Source organism: Ambystoma mexicanum, chromosome 12 (assembly GCF_040938575.1).
Source record: "Ambystoma mexicanum isolate Mex_15411 chromosome 12, UKY_AmexF1_1, whole genome shotgun sequence".
NCBI lineage: Eukaryota > Metazoa > Chordata > Amphibia > Caudata > Ambystomatidae > Ambystoma > Ambystoma mexicanum.
In genome coordinates, this window is record NC_090936.1 from 898828894 (window position 1) to 898844944 (window position 16051).

General features: G+C 47.5%; 1 protein-coding gene across 1 annotated transcript in view; it reads left to right on the forward strand.

The window, feature by feature from the left end:
- The window catches only part of TPH2 (tryptophan hydroxylase 2), a 745039-nt gene that overhangs the window by 472243 nt on the left and 256745 nt on the right, over positions 1-16051 (forward strand). Inside the window, exon 6 of the mRNA XM_069627755.1 lies at positions 742-938. Within this exon, the coding sequence (XP_069483856.1) occupies positions 742-938 (197 nt within the window). The remainder of the gene's footprint in view (positions 1-741; positions 939-16051) is intronic.

The following is a 16051-nucleotide window of genomic DNA, read 5'->3' on the forward strand; positions in this document are numbered from 1 at the left end:
GACTGATACTACAAAGATGTCAGCTGCTGTTCGCAGCAATGTTGTGGAGTCTAAGGGCCTAATTACCTGAATGCTTAGCACGGAGCAAAGTGACTTAGCCCTGTAAAAATGCACTTTACACAGGGCTCAATTCACAGAGTGGAGCAAAGTCACTTTGCACTGCAAAACTACTCTTTGCACTGTGCTCAATGGGCCTAATTCACTAAAAAAGCACTTTGTCCATGCTACTTAGTGCTTTTTGAAATTAGGCCCATTTAGCACGGTGCAAAAAGTACTTTTGCAGTACAAAGTGAATTTTCTCTGCAAAAAAACACTTTGCACGACTTCGGTAATTAAGCCCGGTTCAACATGTTTGTTGACAGTGCAAAGTTACTTTGCACCACGCTAAACGTTCTATGAATTAGGCCCTAAATCTGCGTGCAGACTTAGTACTTTTTTTGTGCATTACGCCCATTTAGCGTAGTGTAAAGAGTACTTTTGCAGTCACTTTGCTTCATTCGTGAATTAGGCACAGTGCAAAGGGTATTTTTGCAGTGCAAACTTATTTTGCTCCGTGCTAAACATTTGTGAATTATGCCCAAAGTAAGCAAAACCCCACATATGTTTTGTTGCATTGAAAATCACGACATTACACTAACTTGTGCAAGATTAGAGGGCTAAAAATGTATGTATGACTATTGAACTGAATTGTACTAATGTAAACTGTGCCTTACTGTGACTATTATTTTGTTCTTTTATTAGCGGGCAGCCAATTCCTAGAGTGGAGTACACACCTGAAGAAATCAAAACCTGGGGCACAATCTTCAAGGAACTCACAAAACTCTATCCAACTCACGCTTGTCGGGAATATCTGAAAAACCTCCCACTGCTGACCAAGCACTGTGGATATAGAGAAGATAACATACCACAGCTAGAAGATGTTTCCATGTATCTCAAAGGTAAGCTCAATCCATTAAGGTGAACACTTCAGGGAAAGAAATAATGCTATGTACTGCATACATATGTTATGTTATGATACTTGGCATTTATATAGCGCCTTATGTATCATTGGTATGACCTCAAAGCGCTACATATGCTGCTAGGGATTTCCTAAGTCATTAACAGATGGTTGCATACTTGGGGAAAGTAGCCTTAGTGAAACGATTGCAGCAAATGTTTGTTTTACTTCACATTGTATAATTAGCATTACAGGAAACATCTCTATGAAGCAACCCAATATTGGCACTGTGCGTTGTCCCTAGCAAAAAAGTGTCAGTCACTGGATCAATAAAGACCCTGTTTACCCCTGTCACACACCCCCAGAACCTGTGGCAGTTGCACGGCAACGTCTACATCTGCTGCACTGTGCAACAGCACATCACATTTTGACACTGGTCTGTTGCATGTCTGCTTGCTGAGTGCCAGCACTAATATTGACAGTGTGGCTGGTGTCGGGCAGACACATAACAGAATACTCAAATAGGGGCCACATGCATGGCTCTTGTGGCCCTGCTTGCCTCCTCATCCGTGCATACTGCAAGCCCAGTTACTCTCTGCCCATGCAGCACTTTGTTTATACAAAGCATGTGTGTAGCAGGAGGGGTATCCCTAATTGCATGGGGTACAGGACGTAAAAAAGCTCCGACTAGGGCCTTGATTAAATAGGCATGCTGTGCGCACACAGGCTGTGGCTGAAAACCACAAGCTCTGTGCTCCACTGCCTAAAAGATCAGTTGTCAAGCACACCCAGTGTGCTCTGAAATAGAACAAACCATTGTTGACACTGACCCGAAAGCATCTGCTTGTAACTGAGAGCCATGTTCTTGTCAGAGTTAGTTTGAATGTAGATGCACACAAAACGTATTTCAAAGGTGGTCACCCCGCCCGGCACTAGAGGGCGATCTCTGACAATAACCCCCCCAACCCCCAAAGTAGGTGAATTTTCTTTTGGTCCTTCTTGACTCCTCCCAATTGTCCTACAGCACAACTTCAGTGTCTGTTTGCCCTGCACATGCTTTTCTAGTAAGACGCATGTGTCAACAGTATGGATTTCCTTGATTGCTTGGGAACTTCATGCACATGAGAGAATGCCACCATTGCAACGCACATGTGCAAAATTAACCGACTTGCATTTCATATTACAGAAGAGACTTCTCAAGCCCTCCTGGTGACGGAATAGGCAGGCATTCCACGAATAGTCAGAGTATTCACGTATATGTTTAGTTACATTGTACCCATGTGGATATTTCACGATTAAAGCGTTCACCTCGACATTCGGCTATGCTGTACTCCACAAAAATGCTTCAGCCCTTTTTTCTTCCGAGGGCCATACATTATATTGGGAAATAATAACACCCTTGATTATAGTTGTTTGTAGAAAGAAGGCAGAGCTGAAGGACATTGGAATGACAGCATTCACATTCCAGCAATACTACACTTATAGATTACAACAATTTTAAAGAAACAATTCAATACACAATTAAGCAAAAAAACAAAACAATCCATAGTGTTTTACAAAGCTTGTGTGATTTTGCTGCAACATTCAGAAAATATTAATTATTGTAAAACCAAGAGATTATTCCTTTTTGTAAAGCCATAATACCAATAGATTTCATAACTGTTACATAACCTGAGCTGAAACAATGAATATAGCCACAGTCAAAAAATCTATTGCATAATTCCTAAATCCTTCCTAGGGACCACATCCTAATGTTACAACTACAATAGCTCTGTTTAATGGCTCTTATTGTCCCATTCTCTGTTGCTGGAAGCAAAATGAGTGGGCACCACTGGAACATTGATCCTCTTATTATTGATAGACAAAGTTTCTTATAAATATCAGTCTTTTGAAAAGTAGTTTTTCATGCAGGAGCAGGCTGTAAAAAGGTTTGGAGACACCCAACCTAAAATAACAATAGAAGCAAGAGACCAGGTGAATTACCCAGTCATACAGCCGCTCTCTGGAATCCCAATCTGGGTTTTAATTAGTTACAATTTTTTCTGAACACTCAGTATAGTCCTTAAAGGTGATTTGCAAAAAAAAAAAAAGAAATACTGTTGGTTTCCAACAATGATTTTATCTGTCAAATCAAAGTTTTTTGGAAAAATAGAAGGTAGTCACTAGCAGTGTTTTAGTAAGGAAGAGTTTGCCACAAGTGACTTCATAAACAGCCTACATTGTGCCAATGCATTTTGGAATAGATATTCCTTCATCAGGGCAAGTCTGAACAATGTAAGCATCACATATACATTTAAATGTTGCAAAAACATATGAAATAAACGTATGAAACACATAAAATAAAATAAAAGTATGAAATGCATGTGAAAACATGGCAAAAATAGCACAAAACATCATGTAAGGTAAACGTATGAAATTAAATCATACCCAGCAGTAATGTTTGCAGAAGCAGAAGGTGGACCGAAGAAAAAAAGAAATGGGGAACCAATCAGTGATAAAGTAAGCTCTGGTTCAGTGAAGCCATATTAAGGAAAATTGTCATTTACCTGTAATAGGTAAGTAAAATGTAGCAAACAGAATTCGAGCTGTAATCGTCAAAAAACGAACTGTTCCACCGAAATCAGCGTTGTGCATAACTTGAAAGCGCTGTATCTGTAAGCAGGAGGATGTGTTAATGTCTATCTAGGAGCCTTAGTAGTTAAAAGCGTTACTAAACGCAACGTTCCTTGTAGAGCGTGTATATCAAGCTTACCATCACAGGGAACGGACCGAAACAGTACTCTCTCGGTCTGCCGATAGCAGACTGACCTCGCCGCATCGGAGCGTTGCTGAGCAACGATGCTATATACGACACGTGATTGCGGCTCCTCTAGAAGGGCGCGAGCTACGTGTCGGGGCTGCAATCAAGCCAGTAGGCGGTAAGCTTGATATAAACGCTCTAATAGGGAGAGCTATATGGCAAATATTCAGTGATAAGTACTGAATTACCTCACTCATTGGTGCTACATCTACAGCTTGTAATGCTCTACGGGCAGCTGAGGGATACTCAAACCACAGCTCAAATTTGGCTATGCTTAGTTAATCAGATGAGGCAGCTCATATTCTTAGAGAACATTTTATGCAACTCAAGATGGGGAAAGAAAGGAGTCCTCTCGACTCTCCTTGAACCCTGAAAAAGGGGGATGTCTCAGCTCCCTTTGTTCCAGAGTTGAGGAAGACTCTGGATGGTAGTACACATTCACCTTACTACTCTTCTCTCAAAATGGAGTGGGCTAGTGGCTTGCAGCAGGCCAATGCTCTGTAGCACAACTTTGGGCAGCACTGCCCTACAGCACCCGACACCTATGAAATTCAGCAATCCATCTAGAGAGAATTAAGGGAGATGTGTGAGGCACTCTGGACATTCCCACACCTTCTGAAGTGTAAGAGACAATTGGTATGAACAGACACTGCTACATATATCAACCGCCAAAGAGGAGCTGACATTCAGACCCTGGCCCAACTGGTGGCTCTGATCCTAGAGTCCCATATGAACTCTCTCTTGTCAGCCCATATTTGGAGATTTAACAATGTGAGAGCTGACCAGCTCAGTCAGATGTTTCCTGTTCAGCTTAGTGCCATGGAATTTTGGAAAACCAGTGGTGGAACTGTCTGTTTCAAGATCCAACTATCAAGTTCCCTTTTTCTGTTCACAGAATCCTGAACCTCTGGACTGTGGAGTAGATCTTCCTTTAGATGGCCACCCTCTGGTCTGTCCTATGCATGGCCACTGTTTCCCTTAATACTATGGATAGTAACCAAGACCAGGGAGAAAAGTCAGCATATACTGCCGGTGGCCCCGCAATGGCCAAGAAAAGATTGGCTCCCTCAGTTTGTACCCAAGGTGAGATGACAGGGCCTCAAGTCTGGCCCCATTACCTTCTCCATTTAGGATGCCTTAGATGCCATTGCAAACTCTCCCCCAGTTGAGATGGATGATTTAGAGATAGTGGGGATGACCTCTGTTCCTTAGGGAAGAGGTTTGGATAGTGGAAGAAGTACAACAATCAAGACGACCATCTCCATGTTGTCATATGTATACCAATGGCGTGCCTACCAGCAAAGGTGTTTGGGAAGGTGCATTGACCCTTCGACCTATAGCTCCACTAGAATTCTGGATTTACTGTTAAGGGGTTTTCAGGCAGTGTTTTCAGTGTCTAGACTAAGAGCTCAGTGGGCAGAGGGAAGGACATCCAGAACACTCTGAGAGGATCTGTACAGCATTGAAACACTGGAGTCTAGGTTTTTGAAAATATGAATTCTATTAAACCACCAGAGAATGACCTCTCTACGGTCACAGGACCTGCCAGCCATGTTAGGTGCCCTGCAGGGGCACCATTCAAGCCAACTGAGAACATGGTCATGGGTGGCATATAAAACACTATTTCTGGTGTCCATTCAATAATTTTAAAATCGGGGAGATCTGGCCACCTTGGTTTGCAGGGCTTCATATAACAATCCACACGACTCGGCGGCTGCATCCTGCTTCCTGGCAAAAATGTGCTCCTTTAATATAGGCCAATAGGTGGTGTTGCCTGTCTTGCACTATGAACTTGCTAACACTGGTTCATGGCTAAGCTCATTGGACGTCTGAAGAGCCTTGCCAAACTGTCCATAAAGATCATCTTCCCTCAGAAAGTGTGAATTGTTTTTATCTTTTGGGAAGGTAGAACATGCACACAACTAGCAGTTATGTTATGTTAAGTTATATTAGTTTATTTGTAAAGTGCAACGTAAGCCATCAGGGCATCTTGCCGCTGCTCAACAGCACACAGAGACAGAGCAATTAGAAAATGTGAGTTTTTAAAGCTTGCCGGAAGGAGAGGTGATTAGACAGGCTGCGAAGATCACATGGTAGAGAGTTCCAGAGGGATGAGGCTGCAACCGAAAAAGCCTGACCACCGGTCCGGCTATGCCTGCATCTGGGAACCACCAGCAGGCAGGCATCTGAAGAGTGGAGAGCTCGGCCAGGCACATATGGCGGAAATTCTCCTGGAGCCAGTCTGCCTCCTGACCATAGAACGCAGGGTGCACCAGACTGTCTGTTTTTAAGTGGATACTGAATTGGATGTGCTGAATGATAGGCAGACAATGAAGCTGGCGTACCGGCGGAATAATGAGAAGTATAAGTGGGTAAGCGGGCTGCAGAGTTCTGAAGGACTTGAAGCCACCGCAGGAGATAGGCTGCCTGTGCCAAGAATAAAAAGGATTAAGTAATCAGCACTAATGATGATACCACAGGGGCACAAAGCTCGACCAGAACGAAGGGAAGGACCTTTCTGAGGAGCTTCAGCAGGACATGGCCCTGCTGACTTACAGCACTCACTTGGGGTTCCAGGGAGAGAGATACAGATAGTTTCACACCTAGATATTTTACTGCGGTGGAAGAAGGGACAGGCAGAGAACCCAGGGAAACAGGCCAAAGAGAAGATGCAGCGGGAGGGGGCCACCACTAACACCTCTGTTTTCTCACTGCTCAACTTGAGCCAGTTATTGCACATCCATTTCTCCATGGCCTTGAGGCAGGCCCTGAACCTTGCTGCTAACTCAGGTTCAGTGAGATCAAGGCGGACCAGGATCTGGGTATCGTCTTCATACGAGCAGTAGCCACAATGTGTAAATGGATAGGACTTATGTTCGGGAAGTCTTATGAATTAGCGGGTATTTCCACTTCCACTAATCATTCAGTAGCACACCAACTTTGTCGGCCTCATGCAGAGAATCCCTTGGGGATCTGATCATTGATTTCTGAAGGAAGGCAACTTGAGCTTCCCTTGCCACATTCACCTCCCTTTACTTGGTCTATATTGAATTGGGTAGGGAAGGCATGTTGTGTTCAACAATGTTGTCTGCTTTCTTTTAAACCCAGGATGTGCAGTTACAATAGTATTGGGCTGGCCATTTATGTGTCTGCTATGTCCTTTGCTGATGGCTTGGTCATTTCTCATATTTGTAGACTGTAACAAGGGCTCCTGATGTGGTAATACCCTGATAAAGTACTGTAATCTTCATTTCACTGAGTCTGTAAACCCTCATCATAGTACTCACACCCTGCCCATCCTGCCCCATATAAGTGCCACAGGAGCTGCTTAAGCTTACGATGAGTCAGGACAATTGACTTCTGGGCCCTCACATTTTTAGCTAAGGTGGGCTAATTGACTGTTGAGGGGCATGGACACAAACTTAAAAAAGATCTGTGGCTAGGTCAGAGGAGCTCATATATGAGTTGATCAGTGCAATAGGTATTTGACACTGTGGACCAATTGCATTAAATTATGGGGGTTTGCGTTGGAGCTTTGGCCTGGAATAGTTCCTTCCTTGTTCATAGAGTGAACAAAGTCATGCTTGACAATTGCATCTGGACTAGCATCCCACATCGACATTCCCTCTTGCCTCCATTGTTGTCCAGGTGCCGCGAGCTTGGGCCCCCAGGGATCTCAAGGGCATGGGGAAATAATCAGAGCAGGGGCAGGGCAAAGGAACAGGACGCCAGACAAGGGCTGCTTGGCCGCCCTTGCAATAAACAAACAGCTGAAGGCAGCCCAGCACTGCATCTCCCAGCACCCCCCTCCCACAACACTTGCCACACTACAGGGAAGGGGGAGAAAACAATAGGGGAACATCAGGACCAAGGTGTAGGCAGGAAGAGAGGTCCACAGGCCACGCACCTATGTGCAAATGGCTGTCGGCGCAGCTGGCCATGGTGCAGGAAGCCTCTAGTTTTATGCATGCCTCCAGACAGGCAAAACGAGAATATAAACGGAGGCCTAGCTGAGGAAAGCCAGTTCTCCTTGGTACTCTGCACTGAGTACTAACAGTCATCTGCATATACAGAACACTCTCTTCTTTTCCCAAAACCTACCCACCCTAACAGAAGGAAGAAGAGAGGAACAACAGGGAAACGAACAGGGCCCAAGAAGTTGTGGGAAGAAGTTGGCAACACGGGTCAGGTAGATGCCACTGGCCCGGTGCTCAAAAGATAACAGTTTTGTTTATCATTGTGTTTGTTTGGATAAATAAATGTACCCAATTGTTTTATGATATTACTGTTGCAATAAAACACCACAGCCTTTTGTCTTGGGTCATTTTTTGCTACGGCACAAAAGGTAACGGGTTTGGATGGCTCCTGCCTCCTCAGAGTATTAACATCCACGTTTTACCCTGGGGCCGGGTAATTGAAAGGTATGGTTTGCGGTACACTGATCACACTATGGAGATTTGAGTGATGACAATCTTCTGGTTCATTGCTTGGATGAGGTGTGATATTGGCTGCAGGACAATTGTTTTAATCTTAATTGAAAAATTAGACCATCTTCATGAGCTCCAATAAACTACTACTCTATCTTGGCTTCTCTGTCTAGGCACCCTCCACACTCCAGTGGGATCAGAGATAAATTTGAGTTTTTGACAGCCATCTCCCCTTTGATTAGAACGCCAAGTCAATGCGGTGCTTAAATCAGCTCACCTCTACTTATTTAATGAGTACATTTTGCCATGTTTGACGGAAAGTAGGCAAGCGCTTTTAGTTTAGGCACTGGCACTCTCACAGATTCAATACTGCACGTCAATCAACTTGGAATTAGCAAAAAGACTATGGCGAATCACATGCTGGATAAAACGGAACTATTTGCAGTCTCTACCTACTGAGGTCATTGTTCACATTCACCCTCCCCCGCATGAACTACTTTGAAACTACAAATGCTATTATGAGTCCTCACCTGGGTGTGGAAAAGACTAACATGTTGGTTCTGCGTATTTGTCCAACTTAAATTGAGCAGCATGTTTCTGGCTGTGTAGTGGACTCGTGTCAGAAGGTCACATGTGTGCACATGCCCTGTAAGGCATGACCAGGAGTCAAATCTCTGGGAGCTATGTGGCCTACACTCCTTCCAAAATGTCAGAGCCATGCTAACACCCTTTTTGCTTCAAACTAGGCAGTTGGGAATGTTGACCACCTAATGTTAGGTTGATGTTTCCCTATCTATACGTTTGGAATTCTTAGGCCGTTGATGTCGATTTAGTTTACAGTTTGTATTTTAATATTTTGATATGTCAGTGCATTGAAGTTAATTTGTGTTTTCTTGATTGATAAATGGAAACAAAGAATACACAAATCTTATCACCGATGAAGTCATTAGATTTCGTTTTGAAAATGCACTTTCATTCAAAAAAGTTGAATGCACAAATTATTAGTAAGCATTTAAATATTTTGGGCCTCATTACGAGGTCAGTGGTAACGCGCCGGGCCACCGGCGGGTTGCTGCTGACCCCCAAACTGCATTTCCAGCTCCTGACTTCCCAGTGCCACCTGGCCATTACAAGTGCCGGCGGCGCGGCGCGGGAAGTCAGGGGTCGGATTTGGTAAGTCCCCATTCCAGGCAGACTTGTAGTGTGGCGGCACGGAAACAAGTTTGCCGGTAAGTTGACCGGCACCCTTGTTTCCGGACTGCCAGACTCGTAATGAGGCACTTTGGCTATTAAATAGCATTCATTTGCTATAGGGGCACTGTATAAATGGCGATTACAATTACAATGCAACTAATTAAAGAAGAATTCTTATTTTGGAGAAGTATTTTGAGAAATTCATATAATCAAAAACCGTAGATAAAATACACTTATTACATACACAGTAAATAGACAACATACATCTGCGAACACCTGAATTGAGTGCGTGGCACAGCACTGAAGCCACAGTTTATATAGTGGAGTGGCTAATACACTATTGTGTAGGCCGCATCGAACTTTTAACTAGTGCAACTTTTCACGAAACACAATTAAGAGTTAAGGGCCGCCTGCCCCGCAATCCCAACGCGAAGTGAGCGCCTTCACTGAGGGTCTCGGGAGGATAGTTCAGGGGCAACGTGCTCACCTTGGAAGCAGGACGACAGGGAGCACCAGAGGTGTTATAATTAACCTATCATTTGTATAGGGCTTAATGGCATTACAGGTTGTGTTCCCCCCGCTAGTCCCCCTTCCATGAAGCCAAATAATGTGATTAGCACCCCTGACATCACGGCCGAGGTGCTAAAGGTGTGTCAAAAATGTTTCGTTTCATGAAGGGGTGCCTTTTCAGGGAAGATAAACTAATTGGGGCAAACACGGGCACCATGGAAATCAGGGAAGTGTTCTTGAATACAAGATACTTCTCTGTTTTTATGGTGATCAAGTAGAAGGAGCATTGTTGAGGTCGGGGGCAGCAGTGCTGAAATGGTAAGTGTTGTGCGGGTATGTGAGAGTTGTCCCATGAGGATCTTGAAGGGCAGTGAGTGGTAGGCATACAAGAGAGAGGTTTGTGGGGGGGGACCTTCAGCTCATTCAGAAAGTAGGCCATTATGGTGAGTTTCAGCCCACAATCCGAGCATGCCGACTGAATGCACCTTGTGCGTTGGGTGCTAATTGGCGTTGCAGTGGTTAAAAATGTTGTTTCGTAAGATGGCACTTCTTAAATATAGTTTCATATGTAACAGCTCTCTCCCTTGTCATCAGGGGTGTTACTAGGTCTGGAAAAGATCCGGGGCTACACTAATGTCGGGACTGTTGGGACTCGAGGCTAGCTGGCCTTTTGGTTGTAGCCCCTGAGCTTCTATCTGGGGCTACAACCAAAAGACCCAGAGGCAATAGCCTCCTTAGTCCCCACTTAGCAACGCCTCTGCTTGTTATTGAAATGCAAATATGGTAAGGAAACAAAATGTGAATGCTCACTCAGCCATTTTTCAATACGGTGGAATTGGCAGACTTTAGTGTAAAGTAACTGTTTCTGAAATGATAACTTCATAACCATGACAACAGATGTGACCTATGTCTCTCCTGCTGGTGTGCAGACATTGGACTTGCGACCCCTGTTATTCTACGGTTGACAAATTCAATATTTCTGATGGACTGGATCGAATCTCATCAGATCAGGAAAGAGGTAGTAGTTCAATACCGGGTACACCAATGCCATGCACAGAGCAGCACACATGCAACATATACAAGATTGAGTTAGCGTAATCACTGTTCTATTTGAAGTGTGCACTTCATCCTTTCACCCACTTGGGCGTTGACGTCCATGGTGAAAAGGAGAACTTGCGGCATCTGCTGCTCAAAACAAAACCAATCTCCATTGACAGGCGGTACCTGAAATCAAAAGCACAGAAAAGTGAGACACCTAAACAAAGGCATGTTGTTGCTGGCAGTCTTGCATTAAGGTTCTTACATTGCATGTTACAACATATGTTGTGATGTTGCTCTCAGGTGATTCCAGTCAGTGTATGACCAAACACCCCAACAAGAAAATTATGAGGATTACGTCTGCTCAAGCAGCTTCTAGCAAAGCTTGAATTTCCACACCAGGTCCCACTTTCCAAACTTCTGGGAGGGCTTGAGTGAAAAGGGTTCAAGCTGATTCAACTATAGAACATTGGGTGAAAGAAGGCGTGAAAGTGCACTGGAGCTCAGACAAAAGAAAGAATAGGAGTTTCAAGCCTAATAATGAACTTGTTTGTGTTCAGTTTGAAATCCTGCTGCTGTATAAACGGTTTTTCAAAACGTCATATTTGTGCCTGCTTAGACCAACTGCCAATCAGAACGCCTGCGTGTGTAGTCAGGCTTGAAACTGACAACCTTTTACTAACAGATTTTAAATTAAACATCCTGGCAAAACCAGAGCAAAGGTGTTTTTTGAAAGAAATATTGTAAAGTGAAAAAGGTGAAAATTAGAGAAGCACACAGCTTCATTAACTAATGAGCTCATTCCAGCGCAGCCGCAAAAGCATACATGCCATTGTTGAGGGTTCGTCCATGCCCCCATGCGGTCCTGTAGCCCCCAACTAGCAAGGACGACACCTCACACACGTCCTTACTGTTCGGGCTTCCCGGTCGCTCCCCGCGGCCGGGAAACGCCCCGTTTATTTATGTTTCACGCGGCGACGTGCAACGTCACGCCGCCTCGTGCGTGCCCTTCATCAGGCAGCGCCACACTCCTCCTTTTTCCAGGAGAACAAACAACACACACTACAACTATGCACTGCACACGATGCAACATAACAATAACATTTTAACATTCCCCGTTGTCGGAAACACCCCTTTATTGCCAGCCACCCGGGTCCCCTTACTCTAACAGTGATTACCAATACAGTATTCGGCCAAATGTCCAAGTACGTAATCGGTGAGGTGAACAGGTTTCCCTCGCCCAGCCCTCTGGGGGTACCTCCTGCTCACCTCCGGCACGGGTGATCTGTCCACAGGTGTTGGTCTGGCCAGAGACTCAGGCAGGCCCGGTGTTTCATCAGTGTCCTCTGGGAGCTCCCCGGGGTCGGGCTCAGGAGGCGGGTCGGTTCTTGGATCCCGTAGCTTCTTGAAAAAGCTGACATTTCGAATGACCGCAGACCGGCCGTCCGATGCAGTTATCATGGACCCCTTGACCGCGACAACGTCCAGCGGTTCGGCTCATAGGGCAGAGAGAGCATTCCATGTGGATGTCTGTTGTGAATGAAGACCTCGTCCCCTGGTTCCAGTCGTTGTGGGCGAAGCCCTCTCCGAGCATTCTCCTGCTCGATCTGTGTTTTTCGGTTAGCCTCGACCTGCTGATCATCGATCACGCCCGGTTCCTTCTCCCCCACTTCGGGTAGCAACCCACGCGGGCACCGCCTAAACAGGGCCTCCGCCGGGGCCACTCCAGTGGATGCGTGGGCGTGGTGCGATAGACCCTCAGAAATTGGTACAACGTTCTCTGCAATGGCTGTCCCTGCCCCATGGCAATTCTAAAGGTCTTGTTGAGGGTCCTCATGAGCCGTTCAGCTTCACCATTGGCCCTTGGCCCCAGGGGAGTGATCTTCCTGTGCACCACCCCATAGCTCACCAACAGCTCCGAAAAGCGTTCGCTCTGGAATGGTGCCCCATTGTCCGAGCACAACGTCTGAGGGAATCCATGGGCCGCAAATATTTTCTCCACGGCAATCACAAAGTGCTCGAACGCTACTGAATCCACAAATTCCACCTCTGGATATCTTGAGTACTCGTCAACTATTACCAAGAAGTGGGTGCCCATCGTGGTGGAGCCGAAGTCCGCATGGACGACCTCCCATGGTCGCATCCCGCGAGGCATCGCCTCTATCTCCGGCTCCCGCTGCAGTGGACAAGCCGCCTGACACCACACACAGGCCGCCACGAAATCATCCACCTTGCGCTCGAGTTCCGGAAACCACACCTTCAGCCTTAGGCGGGCCTTGGTCTTGGCGGCACCCTGGTGACCACGATGTGCCAGCGCAATCACGTCGCCCACCTTCGACTGGGGCACCACAATCCGATCACCCCTGAGCAGGAGCCTGGATGGTGAAAATGATAGTTCTTTCCGGACTTTCCATAGCTGCTCCAGCATAGTCCTGGCCTCCTGGGTGCACCCTGCCAGGGCCTCCAGCACCGACTTCCAAGAGCCCTGCTGCATGGACTGCTTCAGAATGTTAAAACACTCATCCTCAGCTGCCGCCACCTCAAGCTCTTGGAGAGGCATGGCATTCGGTGTCGCCGCCTCCACTACCACCCGAACATGCTCTTCGGCCTCCTCTGTGCACGGGTCTGGGTCTCCTCCACCGGGTGCCCCCGGGTGTCTGGAGAGGTAATCAGCCGCGTTATTCACCCCAGGCCGATAGACCAGAGTGACCTCATACTCCAGCAGGGCGAGCATCCATCTTTCAATCCGCGCGGGTGGCTTGGATGATGACCCCGCCAGGATAGGCAGCAACGGTTTGTGGTCCGTCACGACCGTCACCGGGCGTCCAAGGACATAGAGTCGAAAGAGCCGGCATCCCCAGAGCACCGCCAGTGCCTCCCCCTCAATTTGCGAGTATCGTTGTTCCACCTCCGACAGGGCCTTGCTGGTGTAGGCCACTGGGCGGACACCTCCATCCGGGTCTACCTGGGTCAGGACGGCACCCAGTCCGAACGGGTTGGCGTCAACGATAATCTCCGATGGTAACATGGGATCGAAGAAGGACATGGCGTCGTCAGCCGCCAGGGCGCCTTTGATGACGTCAAATGCAGCCTGCTCCAGTGGGCCCCAGTTCCAGATCGTGTCCTTTCTCATAAGTGCCCTGAGCGGTTCCGACCTGGAGGCAAGATTTTTGATAAACCGTCCACAGTACGTAACCATGCCCAGGAAGCTCCGTACCTCAGACACAGACTCCGGAGGCTGCACCTTCTTTATGTCCTGCACCTTCTTGGGATCAGGAGACACTCCCCCTTCCTTGAACACAAAACCAAAGAACTCTATGGATGGTCGGAGGAATTCACACTTCTCCTTGTGCAGGGTGAGGCCCAAGGACTGCAGTCTATCAAATGTCTTTGCCAGACGCCGCAGATGATCGACCTCTGTTCTCGCGAACACCAAAATGTCGTCGCTTATATTCAGAACTCCCTCCAAGTCCGCTAGGGCACCCCGGATTATATTCTGGAATACCTCGGCCGCCGAGGAGACACCAAAGCTAAGCCTCTTGTAACGGTAGAGCCCCCGATGTGTGGTGAAGATGGTGATATATCTCGACTCGGGGTGGAGGACAACCTGGTGATACCCCGCCCTGAGATCCAGTTTCGAGAAGAAACGAGCACCCTGTACCTCTGCAATGATGTCGTCTATCGTCGGGGTGAGGTGTCTTTCTCTCCTGATGGCCTTGTTTGGGAGCCTCATGTCAACAAAGATCCTGACAGCGTCGGGCTGCTTGGGTTTTCGTGCCACTACTATGGGGGACACCCAGGGGGTGGGGCCCTCCACCTTCTCTATTATGTCCAAATCCACCAGGCTATCCAGCTCTTTATCCACCTGTTCTCGAAGGTGGAACGGCACCCTCCGATGCTTCAGGGCAATGGGCTGCACCGAACCGTCAATGTGTAGTCTCACAGGTTCCCCAACCATCTGTCCGATCCCCTTGAACAGTGCTGCGTATTTCTCCAACAAGTCATTTATGTCCTCCAAGTAGACAGAATACGCAAAAGTGACAATACCAAGGGCCTCCGCTGCAGCACAGCTTAGCAACGTGTTGGTGCTCACAGGTGTCACATAGAACCGTGCTTTAATTTGCGAGCCTTCATGCTCCACCCTGGCCACAAACGCACCGTCCAGGGGAATCGGGTCACGACCACCAAAAGCAAAGATGCGTGCCCTTGGCGCAGCCAACTTGGGGGGTTGGTCTATCACATCATAATGTCCCCGTGCCATTACATTGACGGATGCCCCAGTGGCCACGAGGACCGGAACGGGAGATTGGTTCACCTCGATCACACACCTGGGCTGTCTCCTGTTCTTGCTCTTCAGGACCCCCACACTCGAGACAAAGAATACATTTTCTTCCTCGTCCTCCTCCACTTCCTCCACCTGGGCGTCCTCCTCGCTCTGATGCACCTGAGCAACGTTGGCCGGCCGACCCTGGCGGGTGAAGCTTGCCCGCCCTGGGCCTCTCGGAACCAGCACAGGCGTGGCCGCCTTGCCAACCCTGGAGAAATGGTCCGGCAAGCCACACCGCCCACATGTCTTTCCTGCCGCCGGGCACTCTGCTGGGTGGGGCAGGTCGTATCCACACTTTATGAAAATTTCCCCTGCCCTTCCGGCCCTCTCTCGGGGGACACCTCCAGGCCTTCTGACACCCCTGCCGCCGCGCCACATCGCACATACCTCCTCAGTCTTGATGGAGCGCAACCCTGCCTCCATTTTGGTTGCTCTCGCCTCTGACATCTCATGGCACCTCCCCAATTCAAGGATGCGCTGAAGCGTGATACCTGGTTCTCATAGCACCTGGCGCCTGAGCTTTCCTGATGAACACGCCTGGATAAGCATTGTCCTAATCATGTCCTCTGCATCTCCCCAGGCGCAGGCTAAAGAGAGACGCCTCAGGCGTCCATAGAAGGAGTCCAGAGATTCATCGTCCTTCTGCTTGGCCGATAGCATCATAAAACGCTCATAGTCCGCGTTGGCAAGGGGCAAAAAGTAAGCCTGCAGGGCAGCCTTCGCCTGACCGTATGATCCATCTCCAGGCGGCAGCGATTCAAAAATCTCTTGCACAGACGGTCCTGCCGAATATAGCCTGGTTGCCAGCCTGGTGTCAT